Below are 15,661 nucleotides of genomic sequence, written 5' to 3' on the forward strand. Positions count from 1 at the left end.
TCAGATCCGCTTTATTTTGGTCCCTATACTTCCCTCCTCCATGGATCATGGTGACATTACTTCAATGATAAACAAGCACTCAAGCCACTGACCTCAAGTTCAAAAGGAACAATTCCCTCTGAGCAGAAACCATTTTTGAAGGGAGTGAATGTTGATTCTTGACTGGGTTTCTTCAAGGTTGGAAAACATTCATATTTTTTTTTCAACTGACAACCATTAAAACTGTTGGTAACATCAACACCTGCTATCCTCACGTTCCCTTCTTAGTGGGATGGGGCACCTGTCCAGCGATTCTCAAAAGTGTGGTAAATTACATTAATACTCCCTCTAGTGGCATGCAAAACAATCAATCCCAAAATCACTGGATGCTTTAATTACTCTAAAATGTTTCATTTCATAAATGCAAAATATACAGAACACTAACTTACAGGATTGTTCATGGTATTTGGAATGAAGTCGGGCATCATCAGCGAGCATTTCAACATTCATTGCATCAATGCTTCAATTCATACACACACGCACATGCATTCACACACACACATTTACAGCAGTCTGCTACATGTACTTCTTGCCGTTGATAAACTGGATGACAGATTCACATGTTATCTTCTTGTTTGTGGCCTGGAAAAGCGTTTGGATGTCCACCATGGCTTTGTTGATATGCTGACCAAATCTCCATGAGTCCTGTACAGATCACATGAGGAGCGACAGGTGGGAAATTAACAGTGGAGTAACCTCAGAGATGTTTGCTCGGACACTGTGAACAAAGGCTTGAACACAGGAAGATTGTCTTTTACTGCCGGAAGGGAGCAGTTTTCATGAAGACACCTCGTGTGCGCTTCTTCGACCGAGCTTCTTCGACCAACACCCACCCCTGAATCCCTCTGTCAAGCTATTTAGAATATGTATATGCTAATATAAGTGATACATTAGTAAGACAGAGCCTTCTTGATTTGAATACCACGCCCATGGACACTCCTCCAAGTCGTCATTTGGTACAAGCACCAACATCCATAAACCAACAAAACAGACATTTCAATGGATGGCCGTTCCATGAACCGATAGATTTTTAACCTGGCTAATCATATCTTCTAAAGCAGATTTGGGTCCACATCTACAGTGAAAGTGGAAACCCCCTGAAGGCAATGGAACAGAGGGATTTAAAAACATCTCTAATGAGGCCCTGTGTCTGGTAGGCTTAGTTTAGATGTCAACTATTCTAGAACGGCGTCACTAATGGACATTACATATTTTTAGTTTTGTACATGAATACATTTTAGAGTTTACTTTTTTTACATTTGCTTTAAGGAAGGAATTTGGTCCATACTTATCAAGATCCTCTATCAGTATTGTGATGTAAACGAGAGGCTGGGACCTGGAGGGGAAAAATATATTCCCCTAAGATGGCTCCACCGAGAGAGAGTTTTAGCCCCATATGGTGGAAGGCAGCAATCCAAACCCCACACTTGTGGTTGATCATGGCTTGATTGGCATGCAAGGCTTTTAAGGCAGAGAGCCTCTGAGTGTAGGGGCCGGGGAGACAAGCTCCATTGTTGTCCTCTGTGAAGAAACACAGAGAAACTGATGTCTGCATGGAACTCGTCGCCAGTTGGGACCATATCACGGAACACCGTATTTGGAACCTTGCTAATGGTGGCTAGGCTACCTAGGAAGGACATCAAGAGGGGTGAGGCCTAGAAACACATGGAAAAGAACTCCGTCTTCAGTTTCACCTCGGAAGAGACTTTGATTTTGGAATTGGAAGGGACGCTATTCTTGCCTTTTTTTGCTTGTGAATTCCCCCTGAAACTCTTTATTAAAATCTTTGTTTGCATTCAAACCTGTCGTCCATTGCACTCCTTGTCCTGCCCCGCTGAGACCTAGCCTCTCATGACATAACAGTATTTGTACTTCCACTTTAAAAGTTCGCACAGAGGACTTAAGTTACCTACTGGGAAGGAAACATCAGTTCATGAAATTGTGTGTCACAACTGTTTACCGTGTCAGGGCTGGAGAACTTGCTGGAGATGTGGAATGTAATCAGGTTTTCTCCAACAATGATGTAAGACACCCCATAACCATCGTCGGCTACCTATAAAAATAATTCAGAATTTATCACGTTAATTACGCACTTGAAAAATAATTTTGTGACTATTTAAAATATGTTTAAAATAATTTAGAATAGATTTTATTCATACTTGTAGTTATATTTTATCCATCTGGATTTAAAAATGAGAATAAGAAAATCTATATTCATCTCAGAATGGTGAAATTCCCCGAATAAGCACAGTTATGAAAGGAATAAAGTAGAAGAAAAAGTATAGATCATAACATAAAAGTTGTCGTAAACTAAGTCTTTACACATTTTTATTTTCATCTTGTGTTATATATTTGCTGCGAGCGAACATTTGACATCTATTTATGGAGTGGTTGGAACGCTTTATTGATCCTGAGAATAAATAACAGGCAATGATTTGACTCACTGGGCCAAATCCACCTCCGGCCCCAACGTAGTTGGGGTACTTATTGATGTCCATCAAGTTGAGCTGCTGCTGAGGAGTCTGACTGGTGGACAACTTCCACGGTTCTGACAGAACCTGGAAGCAAGCATGTGGAGACATTAGCAACGTTAGCATGCATCTGGAGCGTGTGCACATTCTTACCTGCTTTAGGAAAGGAGAGTCCACACCCAAATACTTGGACACGATGTAGAGACAGAACAGATGTCGGTCAATGCCGGAACCGGTCATGGCCAGACGGTACATGTTCTGATGCTTGTCCGCCGCTTTCTGAAAAAGTGCCAGCCTCTGCAAGTTCTGTTTCCGGACACAAGGGAACAAAGAAGGGAAATTAACGCATTCACTGCCACTCACGCATTTATTATGGAATTGAAAAAACGACGTAGAGTGCCATTCCCAAATTGGTTTGGGTGTTTTTTTTTTCTTGCTTGGGTGCCGATAAAGTGCTGGCCAGACCTCTGGTCATGTTTTTCCCTTCTACAAGGGGGCAGCATTTCCCTTTTTTCCATGTTAGCGCCCTGTTCCAGCTTCAGCTGTTGTTAAAGCGCTATATAAACCAATATGTATATGTATTGCATTGTATTTTGGACAGCCGCCCTCATTTCAAACTCATAACTCCAGATTCATATGCTTTAAGAATTAACCGTTTTTTTTTTCTGATGAAAGAAGAGTTTAAGGTTTCTTACGCTGCATTGAATATTTATGTAGTCCTAAAACTCAATGTTCTGTGGGTCCAATATTCTGTGAATTCGAGTGACAATGACAAAAACCCTGGCACTGGAGTGGACACATTTTTGCACGTCTGGCAGTGAATGAGTTAACAATGGTGGGAGGTACGTACTTTTAAGTTTATTCGACAAATTACCCAAAAGCCTTAATTTTCTTCAAAAGATGACCCTGCGTCTTGTACTTAGGTGCACCTTATATGTGAAGTAATGTTGAGCCACAACAGGTCTCGCATCAACTGTCAGCAGCCAGATTCAATTTTCCTCAGTGGTAGTGCGTAAACCCAGCCTCTACTGTAGCACCTTATAATGTGGTGTGCCTTATATTAGGAAAACGTTTATATATTCCTATATTATATTTGGAAAACATTTTTTCATTCATTGCAGGTGTGCCTTATTGTCCTCTGCACCTTATATATGGAACAAGTTTGAAAATACACCATTCATTAGGGGTGCGCATTTACACCGGAAAATGCGGTATGCCGTATGTATTTTTTTCTGTTGACATTATTGTGGTTATGACTGACACCAATTATCCCAATCTGGTTGTACTTATGTCTGTCCTTCTTACTGTTGTATGTCGGTCCTCCATGGCTCTGACGAAGGCGACGGCCTCTGAGGTACACGAACGCACCGTCTCCGTGCGGCCGTCTCTGAACATGCGCGTCATGGAGGACTCATATGTCAAACAGAACTCACCCTGGTCCTGGCGGTCAGAATCATGACAACAGTCAAGCAATATACGATCTGTGCGGAAAAGCTGAAAGCTACCCTGAAATGCTGTGGACTTTATTGAAATGCAGAATGTGAGACTCAATATTGGAATGACTTTAATCAGTGTTAGAATGTGGTAGCTGGAAGTACAGTGATTCCTCACATTACAAATTTAATCGGTTCCCAGAAAGTGTGTGTAAGGCGAAAAGTTCATCTGCCAAAGATTTATTTCCAATAAGAAACCATTAAAAATGAGAATAATCCATTCCCAGGCACCCATAAAAATAAATTTCTACTAAATAAGGCTTAAAACTACACAAAATATACCTTGTTATTTATAATAAACGTGCTATTGGATTGTAATTAAAGAAATAAACTGTACGTACTGTATAATTGTCGTTTTATTTACCTTTGTGATGGTCATTCATGTAGTTGCCTCTTGATATCAGAGTGAAGTTGCCGTGCTTTCTCGGCGTTAATACCCTCACTCACTATGTCCCCTGCTAGCTGATTTTCGTTAATCCAAGTCAACAGAAGTTTTTCAACCTCTTCTATTACCTGAGACCGTTGCTGAGACAACACAGAAACACCCTTAGCCACACGTAGCAATGGTCGACTTAGCATACTGGTACTGGGACGCTAAGTCACACAAACGCACACCTCCCTTGTGTTTTTCAATGATCTCCTTCTTCTGCTCGACCGTAGTTTTCTTTGGTGTCCTCTTCGGCTTAACACTAGCCTGTGGTGGGGTCTTTTTCGGTCCCATAATAGCAAAAGTACTCCCCTCGATAGCAAACCACGTCTGCACTCAAAGGGGGTGTGGAAAACTAGTCCGCCAGCCACCGTGGTGCTGTGTGGTTTGGTCCGTCCGCCGAAAACTAGTTCGTATACCAAGATTATATTCTCGCGAATTTAATGTTCGTAAGGCGAAGTTTGTGAGCTAAAGCGTTTGTAAACTGAGGTATCACTGTACATTTGTGAAGGTCACCTTTGTGTGGCAGGTGGAAGATGTGGACTTTACCAAATGTGCAAAATAGAATGTCCTGAATAAAGCTGACATGTCAGCATTGTGATAGTTTGAATTGAAGGAAAAAATGATAATAGTGGAATTTGGCATAAAATATAGGTTTTTGTTTGTGCGCTATTAAGCATTCATACAATCATGTTAATTGTCAGAAGGGTGATTATCCAAAGGATGAAAGGCAGCATACCCTAAATTGTGCCAGCTGCAGGGCCAGCTGAATGAACGCATCCGGGCTGGTCCTGCACTTTTTAATCATGCCTTTGCCAAAGGCACTAAACAGGTAGGCGAGGAAGTCCACGTCTTCGGCTATCTTTTTAGCAGACAGATACGATGTCTCAATCACATTTTGGCACTAAATAGAGAAAGAACAGACACGTTACAGATTCCAGAATAGCCTAGCACCCACTGTGCTCTGATATTTCATGAGTGACTGGATCTCAGCCACTGATTTAAAAAAAGCTTTTCAGAATAGAAAGAAAGAAAAAGAAAGTTGGAATAAAAGAGTGCACTGACACTGGTGCTGTACCTCCTTTGGAATATGCCACTGGAGTCGAGAGGGCTGAGGAAGACATTTGTTCACGTCTCCCTTGCAGTGCCCCTCCTCTGTGTAGCCCAGATGGAAGCAGTCAGTGGCGATGATGTACTACAGAAACACATACGCACGCGTAAGTCGTCTGTGAATAAACACACATCCAACTCACATCAAATGAATGATTGGTGGTTCACAGAGGACGAATTACCTCCCACATGTGCCCCACAATGGGCGCGTCGGCCCACGAATGTTCGGCGTTGATTCCTATTTTGCCATTGGGGTAACAAATGAGGTTGAAAGATTTGTCGAACCACCTAAAAGAATAGACGTGTATGATGATTATTTTATTATGCCTGTGTATGGGTTTCTCAATCATGATCATGATTTAGGAATTGCATGCTTTAACTTATTCACTGCCAGACGTGAAAAAATGTATCCACTCCAGTGCCATGTTTTGTGTCATTTTCACTCAAATTCCAGGACCCACAGAAACATACATAAACATACATAAACATTCAAAACAGCGTTAGAAACCGTAGACTCTCTTCTTTCATCAGAAAAGAGTTAATTACTAAATTATATGGGTCTGGAATAATATGAGGTGCAAGTGGGAGCGGCTAAACAAAATGCACGTTCTGTCCCCTCGTGGAAGGGAAAAAAACATTGACAGAGGTGTTACCAGCGCTTTATTGGCACACACCTGCAAGAAAAACAAAAACCCATACACATTCGGGAATAGCGCTCCATGTCATATTTTCAATTCCCAAATAAATTCGGGAATGGTAGTGAATTAGTTCATTTAGTTATTAAAAACAATATTTATTTGTAGTCATTCAATGTATTTCTATTTTTTAGGGGTGTAGCATGTTGCAACTTTCCATTAGATTTTCATTTTTTTACATATTTTTTATTACATTTTTGTATTAATTTTTTTTCCATATTTTTACATTACTTTTTTACATATTTTTTTAAACATTAGGATTCATCCGCAAACACATAAAATTTATTTGGAATATTACTAAAAGTATTTTTTTTACATTTTATTTTCTTTCTATCTTTCATTGTCAATGGTGTATTTCTTGATTGGAGGCATCACAGGATTGAACTTCCGGTCATCCATTTTTATGCTACTTATGCCGTACCTGTTGATTATGTAACTATATTATATAATATTGAGAAATCACATGATTCAGTTCATTTATGGAATGTCCTTGAAAATATACAGATTTTTCATTTGAATTTCATAGTCCTTTTAATTACTTTTAGTACATTAGCCTTTTTTACATGTTTTTTTTACGTTAGGATTCATCTGTAAATGCATCAAAATCAACATTATTAAAAGTGATTATGGAATTCAAGTCGCTCCCCGACTGTGGCTTTTTACCTGTCATAACACTTCCCGTGCAGCAGCGATTTGGCATAGCGGTCAAGAGAGTTGCTCGTCGCGTCGTAACCCTGAGGCTCGTCATCCAAGGCCAAGAAGAAGGCCGCAGACTCCACGGCATCTAAGGAGGCTTTGTTTACCCCTTGACTGAAGTATTTCATTCGGGCCTGAGCCCACGGAACCCTAATGGGTGGTAAACACAGTCACAACTTTCCAGTGTTATTCCTTGTTACCTGAAACTTCAATCCAGCTCTTAATACAATCACAAATGTAGTTATGGGGTGTTCACCTGTTTCCTGCAGTCAGCGCAGCTAATTTGAGCTCGCCAGGCTGCGGCTCGGATGTGTCGTTGAGGATCCTACTAAATTGGGTCTCCAACTCACTGGGTAAGAGGTGGCGTCCTCCCGTGTAAAGCCACACTTGGAAAAAGCGACCCTTGTGGTATACCACCACGTGCTTCCTGTCACTCAGGTGCTGCACAAAATCTGCAAACAACAACAAATTTTTACTTTTGTTTAAATAGTGGGTGCTGTGACTTTGTAAACAATATTACCTGAAACAACAATTTGACTATGGGGTTTGCAGGGTGTGTGTGGGGGGGGATTCATCCAGAACAAAAAGAAGAAAATTCACACACACTTCCCATTCAGTAGAAACTCTGTGATGAGGAAAATCCTTAATATTGACTCGGCAATTATGAGGTTTGACAGTACAATGCACCCAACAATTTTCAGCATGCTAGCAACCACACTCATTCGTGAATAATGAACATTTGTGAGTAATCAATACCTCTTGTCAGATTGATTTGTAATGATTTGCCCATAGATGCCACATGATGGTGGCAAACTTTTTTTTTCAGAGTCAAAAAGTAAAAGACAGCTTTATTATCAAATATGCTAATACGCATGACATACACTTTGCTGCTGTGAAATGTAAATTTCTCCACTGTGAGACTAATAAAGGCATATCCAATCCAATCCAATACAGCACATATGAAATTACTGTCCTCTCGGACTCAGCATGCAATAATGACTTTAACAAACATAAAAAACATGAAAACGCCAATTTCCCGGTCGAGGGGAGCCGCTGCGTGTTCACGCGCCGCCATCTTGGGGAAAAAAAAACAAAACAAAACAAAACAAAACAAATATGACATCACAAAGACACAGAGAGTCATTTATTCTTCAGGACTTGCTGTACCCTCTTTGTGATGACATGAAGCAGTTCTAGATGAAAGAGGAGATGATCAAAGCATCCATTTCAGCAGTGGATCAGGGACGTCATGGTGGAATTTGCACGTCTACTACAAGCTAAATGTTGAAAGCAAACACGAAGCTGTAGCATCCATTGACAAAAATACATTGTCTCACATCTCCTGTCCCACATAAATCCGCTTCAATTCCAAGCCGCGACAGTTCTATATACGCATCGGCGCTCTGCGCTGACGCTCCTTTCTTCTTATCGCGGGCTCCTCAAGCCATGCATCCATCCAACCGCAGACTGTCCGACAGCACCGACCTTTCCGCTGAACAAAGTGGGGCTGTGAAGATGCTGCCCATTACAGGCGCAAAAAAGCACAATGGCCCCAGAGCTGTCCAGCGATGACAGTCAGTCAGTTTTTCTATTATTACAAAACGTACAGCATGTCCTGACTGAACAAAGTACCCCTTAGTTATCCAAAAAGAGAGTGCCATGTGACATTTTTTCACTCATTCATTGCCATTCACACATTTATTTGGGAATTGAAAATATGACGTAGACTGCCATTCCCGAATTTGTTCGGGTTTTGTTTTTTCTTGTTTGGGTGCCGATAAAGCACTGGCCATGGATTTTGGCAATGTTTTTTCCCTTCCACAAGGGGCAGCATTTCCCTTTTTTCCATGTTAGCGCCTTGTTCCAGCTTCAGCTGTTGTTAAAGTGCTATATAAACCAATATGTATGTATTGCATTGTATTTTGGACAGGCGCCCTCATTTCAAGCTCATATAACTCCAGACACATATAATTTAAGAATGAACTTTTTCTGGTGAAAGAAGAGAGTATAAGGTTTCTAACGCTGTATTGAATGTTTATGTAGTCCTAAAATTCAATATTCTGTGGGTCCTGGAATTCGAGTGACAATGACAAATACCCTGATACTAGAGTGGACACATTTTTGCACGTCTGGCAGTGAATGAGTTAATTTTAGACATGACTTTGACCAAATACCCTCCCTCCCAAATATAAGAATAAAGCACAAAAACTGGGCATTCGAAAGACTAACAAAATGGTGAAAAAATATCTGCAAATGGTATTGAACTGGACCTGTTTCGATGCCAGGGATGCGGGTGGTGTTGAACATCCTCTCCATCTGAGTGGAGCACATGGGAACCGTCCCTAAAGCTCTCAACTGGGCAGCCAAAGAAAAGAAGTTCAAATGAAATGGGAGTGTGATGATGTACCCTTTAAGTATTGGTCTTGTATTCTGTGCTAAGTATGTTGGACCATTACCGGCGCATGTTCGCCGCGCTCCAGTTTGCGTCTGTACTGCAACATGGCGTGCACCACATTGCCCGCACGCGCCGCTTGCCGGTGGGTCGGTGTCACATACAGCAGGTCCTATAGTATATTCAGAAATGTAGAAAATTAATAGGGAGTAAACAATTTCAACTGAAATTATGATGAAGACATAAATAAAATGTTATTAAAAGTTAACACAAAGAATCATTAAAATGAAAAAATATATACCTTTTTTAAAAAGTATTTCATTAGTTTGGCTGGTGGTAATTCCAAAAGCCCAGTTTATTTGAAAAGTAAATTCTTAAAGGACAACCGACGTCACTTTTTTGTTTCTTAACTGACACCAAAAAAACGTTTTATAGCATCTAAAATACCCAAAACACGCAGCATGATATTTTTAGTATAATGCAAAACACCAATAAAAATGACTTAAAGTGTCCAAAATCTGCAAAACATTGAGCTGCGAATTGAGCTGCCCCCAGTTCGTGACATCACGCCAAGGCGTCTTGCATTGCTAGCGAATCAAAACAATGGCTTCAGATTCGGAGAAGCTGCTTTCTTGTTAGTCATCCAGTTATGAATATGATTCAAATAGTTCTGAAGAGGAAAGCATGCGAGTTTGCAATCGATTAAAGAATTTATTTGTGCCATTTTGAGGCAACATTGGGGTAAAATCTCTCACCCAAAAAAAGAGGCACAAGATGGCAACATCCTGTGGCCAACTCCGTTTACACAGGCTGATAAATTCCTTATATGGCACTTGGACGCCCTCTTCTGGCCTTCTGGCGGCTTTTGGGTGCAACACGAGGTCCCCAGACCAAACAAGTACAGCAAAATACATTGACGTGATGAAAGTACGCTACAATGCGTCTTATTTACGGTAAAGGGCCCTTTAGTGACGTCACGTACACACTCGTCACCAACTCAAAAACAAGACTTCCTGAATATTCAGCGCGAGTCTTAAAATGTAAAATATAGCTATATGCGGTGGAATCTTTGTAAAATACGCTCAGTAGAAGTCATTTGAAGCCATTTTACAAATTATGGACACAACTTGTCCAGAGACGTCGGTTGTCCTTTAAATAACAAACAAAAACATAAAATAGATAAAATCATGAAACAATTCTAAAATAAAAAAGTATACCTAAGTAAAAAATATATAAAATTAACTAAAAATATGTGTATAACACTTTTTTTTCCACCTGGAAAGCACTCGAACTGACTCGTCATTCAGCAACTGCTGACTCAGCAGCAGGAGCAACTCGATGCTCAATATTTTGCTTCAGGATACGTTGACATAGTCAGGGAGGAAGGGGATCTAACCTATAACCTCTAGTTTGAATTACAGCCCCTCTACCGTTGAGAGGCACATAGTATACATCGTGTTCTTCCATCTGGTGTTTATTGTTCCATTGTTCTTCTTGAATGTAGTGTCCTTGTGTGCTTTGAAAGGTGCAAAAAATGTATTATTATTAGTAGTATTCGTATGAGTATACTAGTATATTAGTGTTATTATTATTATCATTATTATTATTATCATTATTATTATTATTATCTTACCATAATGTAAAAGTTACTGTTGACCATAATTGGGCCCCTGCCTCTCAGGTAAATGTACTCCTCCCACCAGTCACTCACCTAGGACAGAACAGATAATAAATGCCTCATGTTGATGTAAATAGTAAGACCAGCTATAGTGAGATAGTACTGTAGTGCACTCACATAATTGGTAGCCCACCAGGACTTTAGTATCAAGTATCTCTGTAGCTGGGCAGCCTCAGAGTCTTTAAAGTCTTTAGCCAAGATCTCCATTTGCTGATATTCCTCATCATCCAACAGAGGGCGCACCGACTCCAAATACTGAACAAAACAACAAACAAAAACAATTGGGACTATAATTGGACAAGAAAGACCTCTAAAGTTACATTAACTCTTTCATGCATCCTATAACCTGATCATATGAACTGTCCACTGTAGTAAGTGTTGTACCTGAAGGGATTAAAAGACATAATTGATCATAATTTACCAATCTACTACATTGCAATAAAAACCTCAATGGAATGTTCATACAAATTAGCATGTTTACAATATGTTTTGATGTTAGTTTGGCAGGAACATTACTACATGAATTTTGCATGATGGTAAAATTGAGTTCAGCTTCATGAGGATAACAATGTGGGGGTTGGAGGTTTGTTGCAAAGCCTCACCGGAATAAAATTGTAGCAATAGATAAAAGCCAGTACAGTGATACCTTGGCTTACAAACGCTTTAGTTTACAAACTTTTCGCCTTACGAACATTAAATTTGCGAGAATATTATCTTGGCATACAAACTAGTTTTCAGCAAACGAACCAAACCACACAGAGCGTCACGGTGGCCGGCGGGCTAGTATTCGCCGGAAAAACACCAAACCACACGGTCGAACAGCAACAACAAACAAAAACAATTGGGACGATAATTGGACACGAAAGACCTCTAAAATTACATTAACTCCTTCATGCATCCACATGTGGCCACGATGGCTGGCGGGCTAGTATTCGCCGGAAAAACACCAAACCACACGGTCGAACAGCGCCACGGTGGTGGCGGACTAGTTTTCCACACCCCCTTTGAATGATGACGTGGTTTGTTATCGAGTGGAGTACTTTTGCTATTATGGGACCAAAAAAGACCCCACCACAGGCTAGTGTTAAGCCGAAGAGGACACAAAAGAATGTCACAGTCAAGCAGATGAAGGAGGTCATCGAAAAACACGAACGAGGTGTGCGTTTGTGTGACTTAGCTGTCCCAGTACCATTACGCTAAGTCGACCATTGCTACCATCCATTGACAACTACCATCACAAAGGTATACAAAACGACTTTTATACAGTACAGTTTATTTCTTTAATTACAACACAACATCACATTTATTATACATAAAATAAGGTATATTTTGTGTAATTTTAAGGCTTATTTAGTAGAAAATTATGTTTTATGGGGACCTGGGAACGGATTATTCTCATTTTTAATGGTTTCTTAGGGGAAATAAATGTTTGGCAGACGAACTTTTCGCCTTACCCACACTTTCTGGGAAATGTTTGATTCTATTTTAAGACACAAATGTAAGATCATTTATTAAAGAGGAAATCAAGAGATAAATGTTCTTTACATTAAAATGTGGTACGCAGCCCCATGAGTCTCAGTGTGGTATGCTAATTAAGATGGGAGTTGTGGAATACAGTAGAAATAAAGCCGCCCAATTCTATCCATCTTGGAGGCAGCCAGTTGCGGTCAAGTAAAAATGTGATTCGTCGTTGAGGGATATTTAAAAAAAAATGCCTCTGACTGCCACTGTTTAAAAGTGGGAGCACATTGACAATATAATCATACAGTTTTTTTTACTTTGACGTCGCTTTTGAGTGTTTCTTTTTTTCTTCACAAAATTGTAACATGAAGTGCGTACAGGTGCAAAAGATTGAGACTGTGAGTCGTAAAGTAGTTCAACTTTACTCTCGTACAAAGGAATAATTTCCCACCCTGCGAATGGTGTCTTCTACCCTTGGCACAGGTAACCGGGGCAAGGATGCCTGGAAGCTATAAAGAAGTGGTCTGCGTCCTGAAAACAACTTCACCAGGCTCTGGGAGAGAAAAGGTGGTGGGGGGGGGGGCACAATGAACAGATCAAAAAACTCATATTTTAAAAGTTAAAACAGTGAGATATATTGTACAAACCCAACTCCAATGAAGTTGGGACGTAGTGCTCAATATAAATGAAAAAAACATGTTTAACACAATGTGGAATTGAGTTTGTATGTACCAGCCACACTTTAGTGGAAGTGCTCATCTTTCCGTGGGATTCAAAGATCCAGCCATGGTAGGAGAGCAGCGCCTTGAGGGTGTACCTCAGCAGGCAGATGAGGAAGAGCCACACTGCGCTGGCAAACACCACGGCGATCAGCACCGTACTCGTCTGCACTGATAGATATCTTCTACTCACAAAAGGCACAACAACTAAGCTCGTTATACTTTCCTCACGTTGAGTGGGTCAACAAACATGGAAATTGTGGCCGCTGGACGCTTGATTGGGTACACCTATTTTGTCACGTCGCGACTACTGAGTGAAAGAGGGATGGAGTACCTCATCAAGTGCCCAGTGAAACTGGGAGTAAAGAAACTGACGCTGACCTGAGCGGCATAATTTCGTTCATGGCGCACATGATCCCAAACGAAGGGTCCATGTCAATGTACAAGCTGCTCATCATGACAATGACAACAATCAGCCAACTGGACGGACTGGCCGGGTACACGCCGGCCAAGATTCCGTTCTGGATAACAAAAAAACAAAAGCAAAATACCCGCACAAGATCATTTTTACGAGATTGATTAGATAGATTTAGTACTTAATCAAGTATTGATACCTGAAAATTCTATTTAGCGGTAAATATGATCATGAATGATTTGTATTTGATGAATTCCTGGCATTGCCAAACAAGAATCCACTAGAAAAAAAACTTGAGAAAAAAAATTGATTTAGAAAAAACATCTTTTACATTTTTCAGGTTACTTCACTCGATTATTGGCGTTACCAAGTCCAAATATTTTCTTTGCATTGAAGTAGTTTTTTTTTTAATATATTGGGATGTGAGTATTCATTTATTTGACTTATTATTTAATAGTATTGATAAAGTAAAATTATATAAAATTATGTAATTAAGTGTAGGTCAGATATTTGACCATTGCAAAAGTATTCATTAATTTATTTTTGAAAATATAGACATAATTTGAATCACTTTTACCAGTCATCATGTTTTTGTAAGTATTTTCCGGTATATAAGGCACACCCAAAAGCCTTAGTTTTCTTAGATTACCCTGCATCTTATACGCAGATGCACCTTATATGTGAAGTAATATTGAGCCACAACCGTTCTTGCAATGACTGTTAGCAGCTACCGACTCGACAGCTACTCCATAAAAGTAGTGCTTATCCCCAGCCGGAACATATACCATTCATTGGGGGTTCGCCTTATACACCGGAAAATATGGTACCTGTATTTCTGCTCAAGTGGCAGTATTTTCTGCCACCCACAATACAATGTATGTGTTAAAAAGGTAACTTCTTGACACCTTGAACCGTATGGCTCTCTTCTTCCACACCGTCAGACCAGCCTGGCAGATATTGGTGATGACCTCCTGGCTCAGTTTGAGGTCCACGCCATCTGGACGCACGGTGAACTGAAAGCCCACCGCCTGATGGGCTTCGGCCATCGCTCCTAATCCCTGTTGGCCATGCAATGTGCCATTATTGTGGTTTAAGATTGCAGTGTCGGCCCGGTAGTCGAGTGGTTAGCACACCGGCTTCACAGTGCAGAGGTCGCCGGTTCGCGTCCCGGTCCGGCCTCCCCGTGTGGAGTTTGCATGTTCTCCCCGGACCCGCGTGGGTTTTCTCCGGGTCCTCCGGTTTCATCCCACACTCCAAAAACATGCATGGCAGGCAGATTGACCACTCCAAATTGTCCCTAGGTGTGAGTGTGAGAGTGACTGTTGTCTTTGTGTGCCCTGCGATTGGCTGGCAACCAATTCAGGGTGTCCCCCGCCTCGTGCCCGAAGACAGCTGAGATAGGCTCCAGCAACCCCCGCGACCCTAATGAGGAATAAGCGGTACGGAAAATGAGATGAGATGAGAATATAATCTTGGCAGACAAACTTGTTTTCGGCGGATGAGCACCAAACCACCCGGTCGAAAAGCGCCACAGTGGGTGGCGGACAAGTTTTCCACACCGCCTTTGAGTGCAGACGTGGTTTGCTATTGAGTGGAGTACTTTTGCTATTATGGGACTGAAAAAAAACACCACAGGCTAGTGTTAAACCGAAGAGGACACAAAAGAAAACTACGGTCGAGCAGAAGAAGGAGATCATTGAAAAACACGAGGGAGGTGTGCGTTTGTGTGACTTAGCGTCCCACCACCAGTATGCTAAGTCGACCATTGCTATGTGTGGCTAATGGTGTTTCTGTGTTATCTAAACAACGGTTTCAGGCAATAGAAGAGGTTGAAAAACTTCTGTTGACTTGGATTAACGATAAGCAGCTAGCAGGGGACATTGTGAGTGAGGGTATTATTGCCGAGAAAGCATGGCACAACTTCACTCGGATATCCTCAAGAGGCAAGTATATCAACAACCATCACAAAGGTAAATAAAATGACTTTATTATGCAATACAGTTTATTTCTTTAATTACAATCCAATAACACATTTATTATCCATAAAATAATGTAGATTTTGTGT

At 40.8% G+C, this 15,661-nt stretch overlaps 1 protein-coding gene across 3 annotated transcripts in view; it reads right to left on the minus strand.

Annotated features, from left to right (window-relative positions):
* Positions 1–22: 22 nt before the first annotated feature.
* The window catches only part of cpt1b (carnitine palmitoyltransferase 1B (muscle)), a 16,497-nt gene continuing 858 nt past the window's right edge, over positions 23–15,661 (minus strand). Inside the window, exons 1-18 of one of the 3 annotated variants that reach the window (XM_088996713.1) lie at positions 14,502–14,719; positions 13,563–13,702; positions 13,195–13,366; positions 12,914–13,015; positions 11,119–11,256; positions 10,957–11,034; positions 9,388–9,495; positions 9,202–9,286; positions 7,188–7,383; positions 6,899–7,081; positions 5,723–5,828; positions 5,509–5,625; positions 5,170–5,334; positions 3,816–3,950; positions 2,664–2,816; positions 2,484–2,597; positions 2,000–2,092; positions 23–684 (exon numbers count right to left, since the gene is read on the minus strand). In XM_088996713.1, the coding sequence (XP_088852839.1) occupies positions 556–684; positions 2,000–2,092; positions 2,484–2,597; positions 2,664–2,816; positions 3,816–3,950; positions 5,170–5,334; positions 5,509–5,625; positions 5,723–5,828; positions 6,899–7,081; positions 7,188–7,383; positions 9,202–9,286; positions 9,388–9,495; positions 10,957–11,034; positions 11,119–11,256; positions 12,914–13,015; positions 13,195–13,366; positions 13,563–13,702; positions 14,502–14,642 (2,355 nt within the window). In that variant the 5' untranslated portion in view covers positions 14,643–14,719 and the 3' untranslated portion in view covers positions 23–555. Of the gene's footprint in view, positions 685–1,999; positions 2,093–2,483; positions 2,598–2,663; positions 2,817–3,815; positions 3,951–5,169; positions 5,335–5,508; positions 5,626–5,722; positions 5,829–6,898; positions 7,082–7,187; positions 7,384–9,201; positions 9,287–9,387; positions 9,496–10,956; positions 11,035–11,118; positions 11,257–12,913; positions 13,016–13,194; positions 13,367–13,562; positions 13,703–14,501; positions 14,720–15,661 lie in introns of those variants that run through there. The other 2 variants (XM_088996710.1, XM_088996712.1) reach the window with 2 other exon arrangements.

Source organism: Hippocampus bargibanti, linkage group LG05 (assembly GCF_051943395.1).
Source record: "Hippocampus bargibanti isolate YZ-2025 linkage group LG05, ASM5194339v1, whole genome shotgun sequence".
Lineage (NCBI taxonomy): Eukaryota > Metazoa > Chordata > Actinopteri > Syngnathiformes > Syngnathidae > Hippocampus > Hippocampus bargibanti.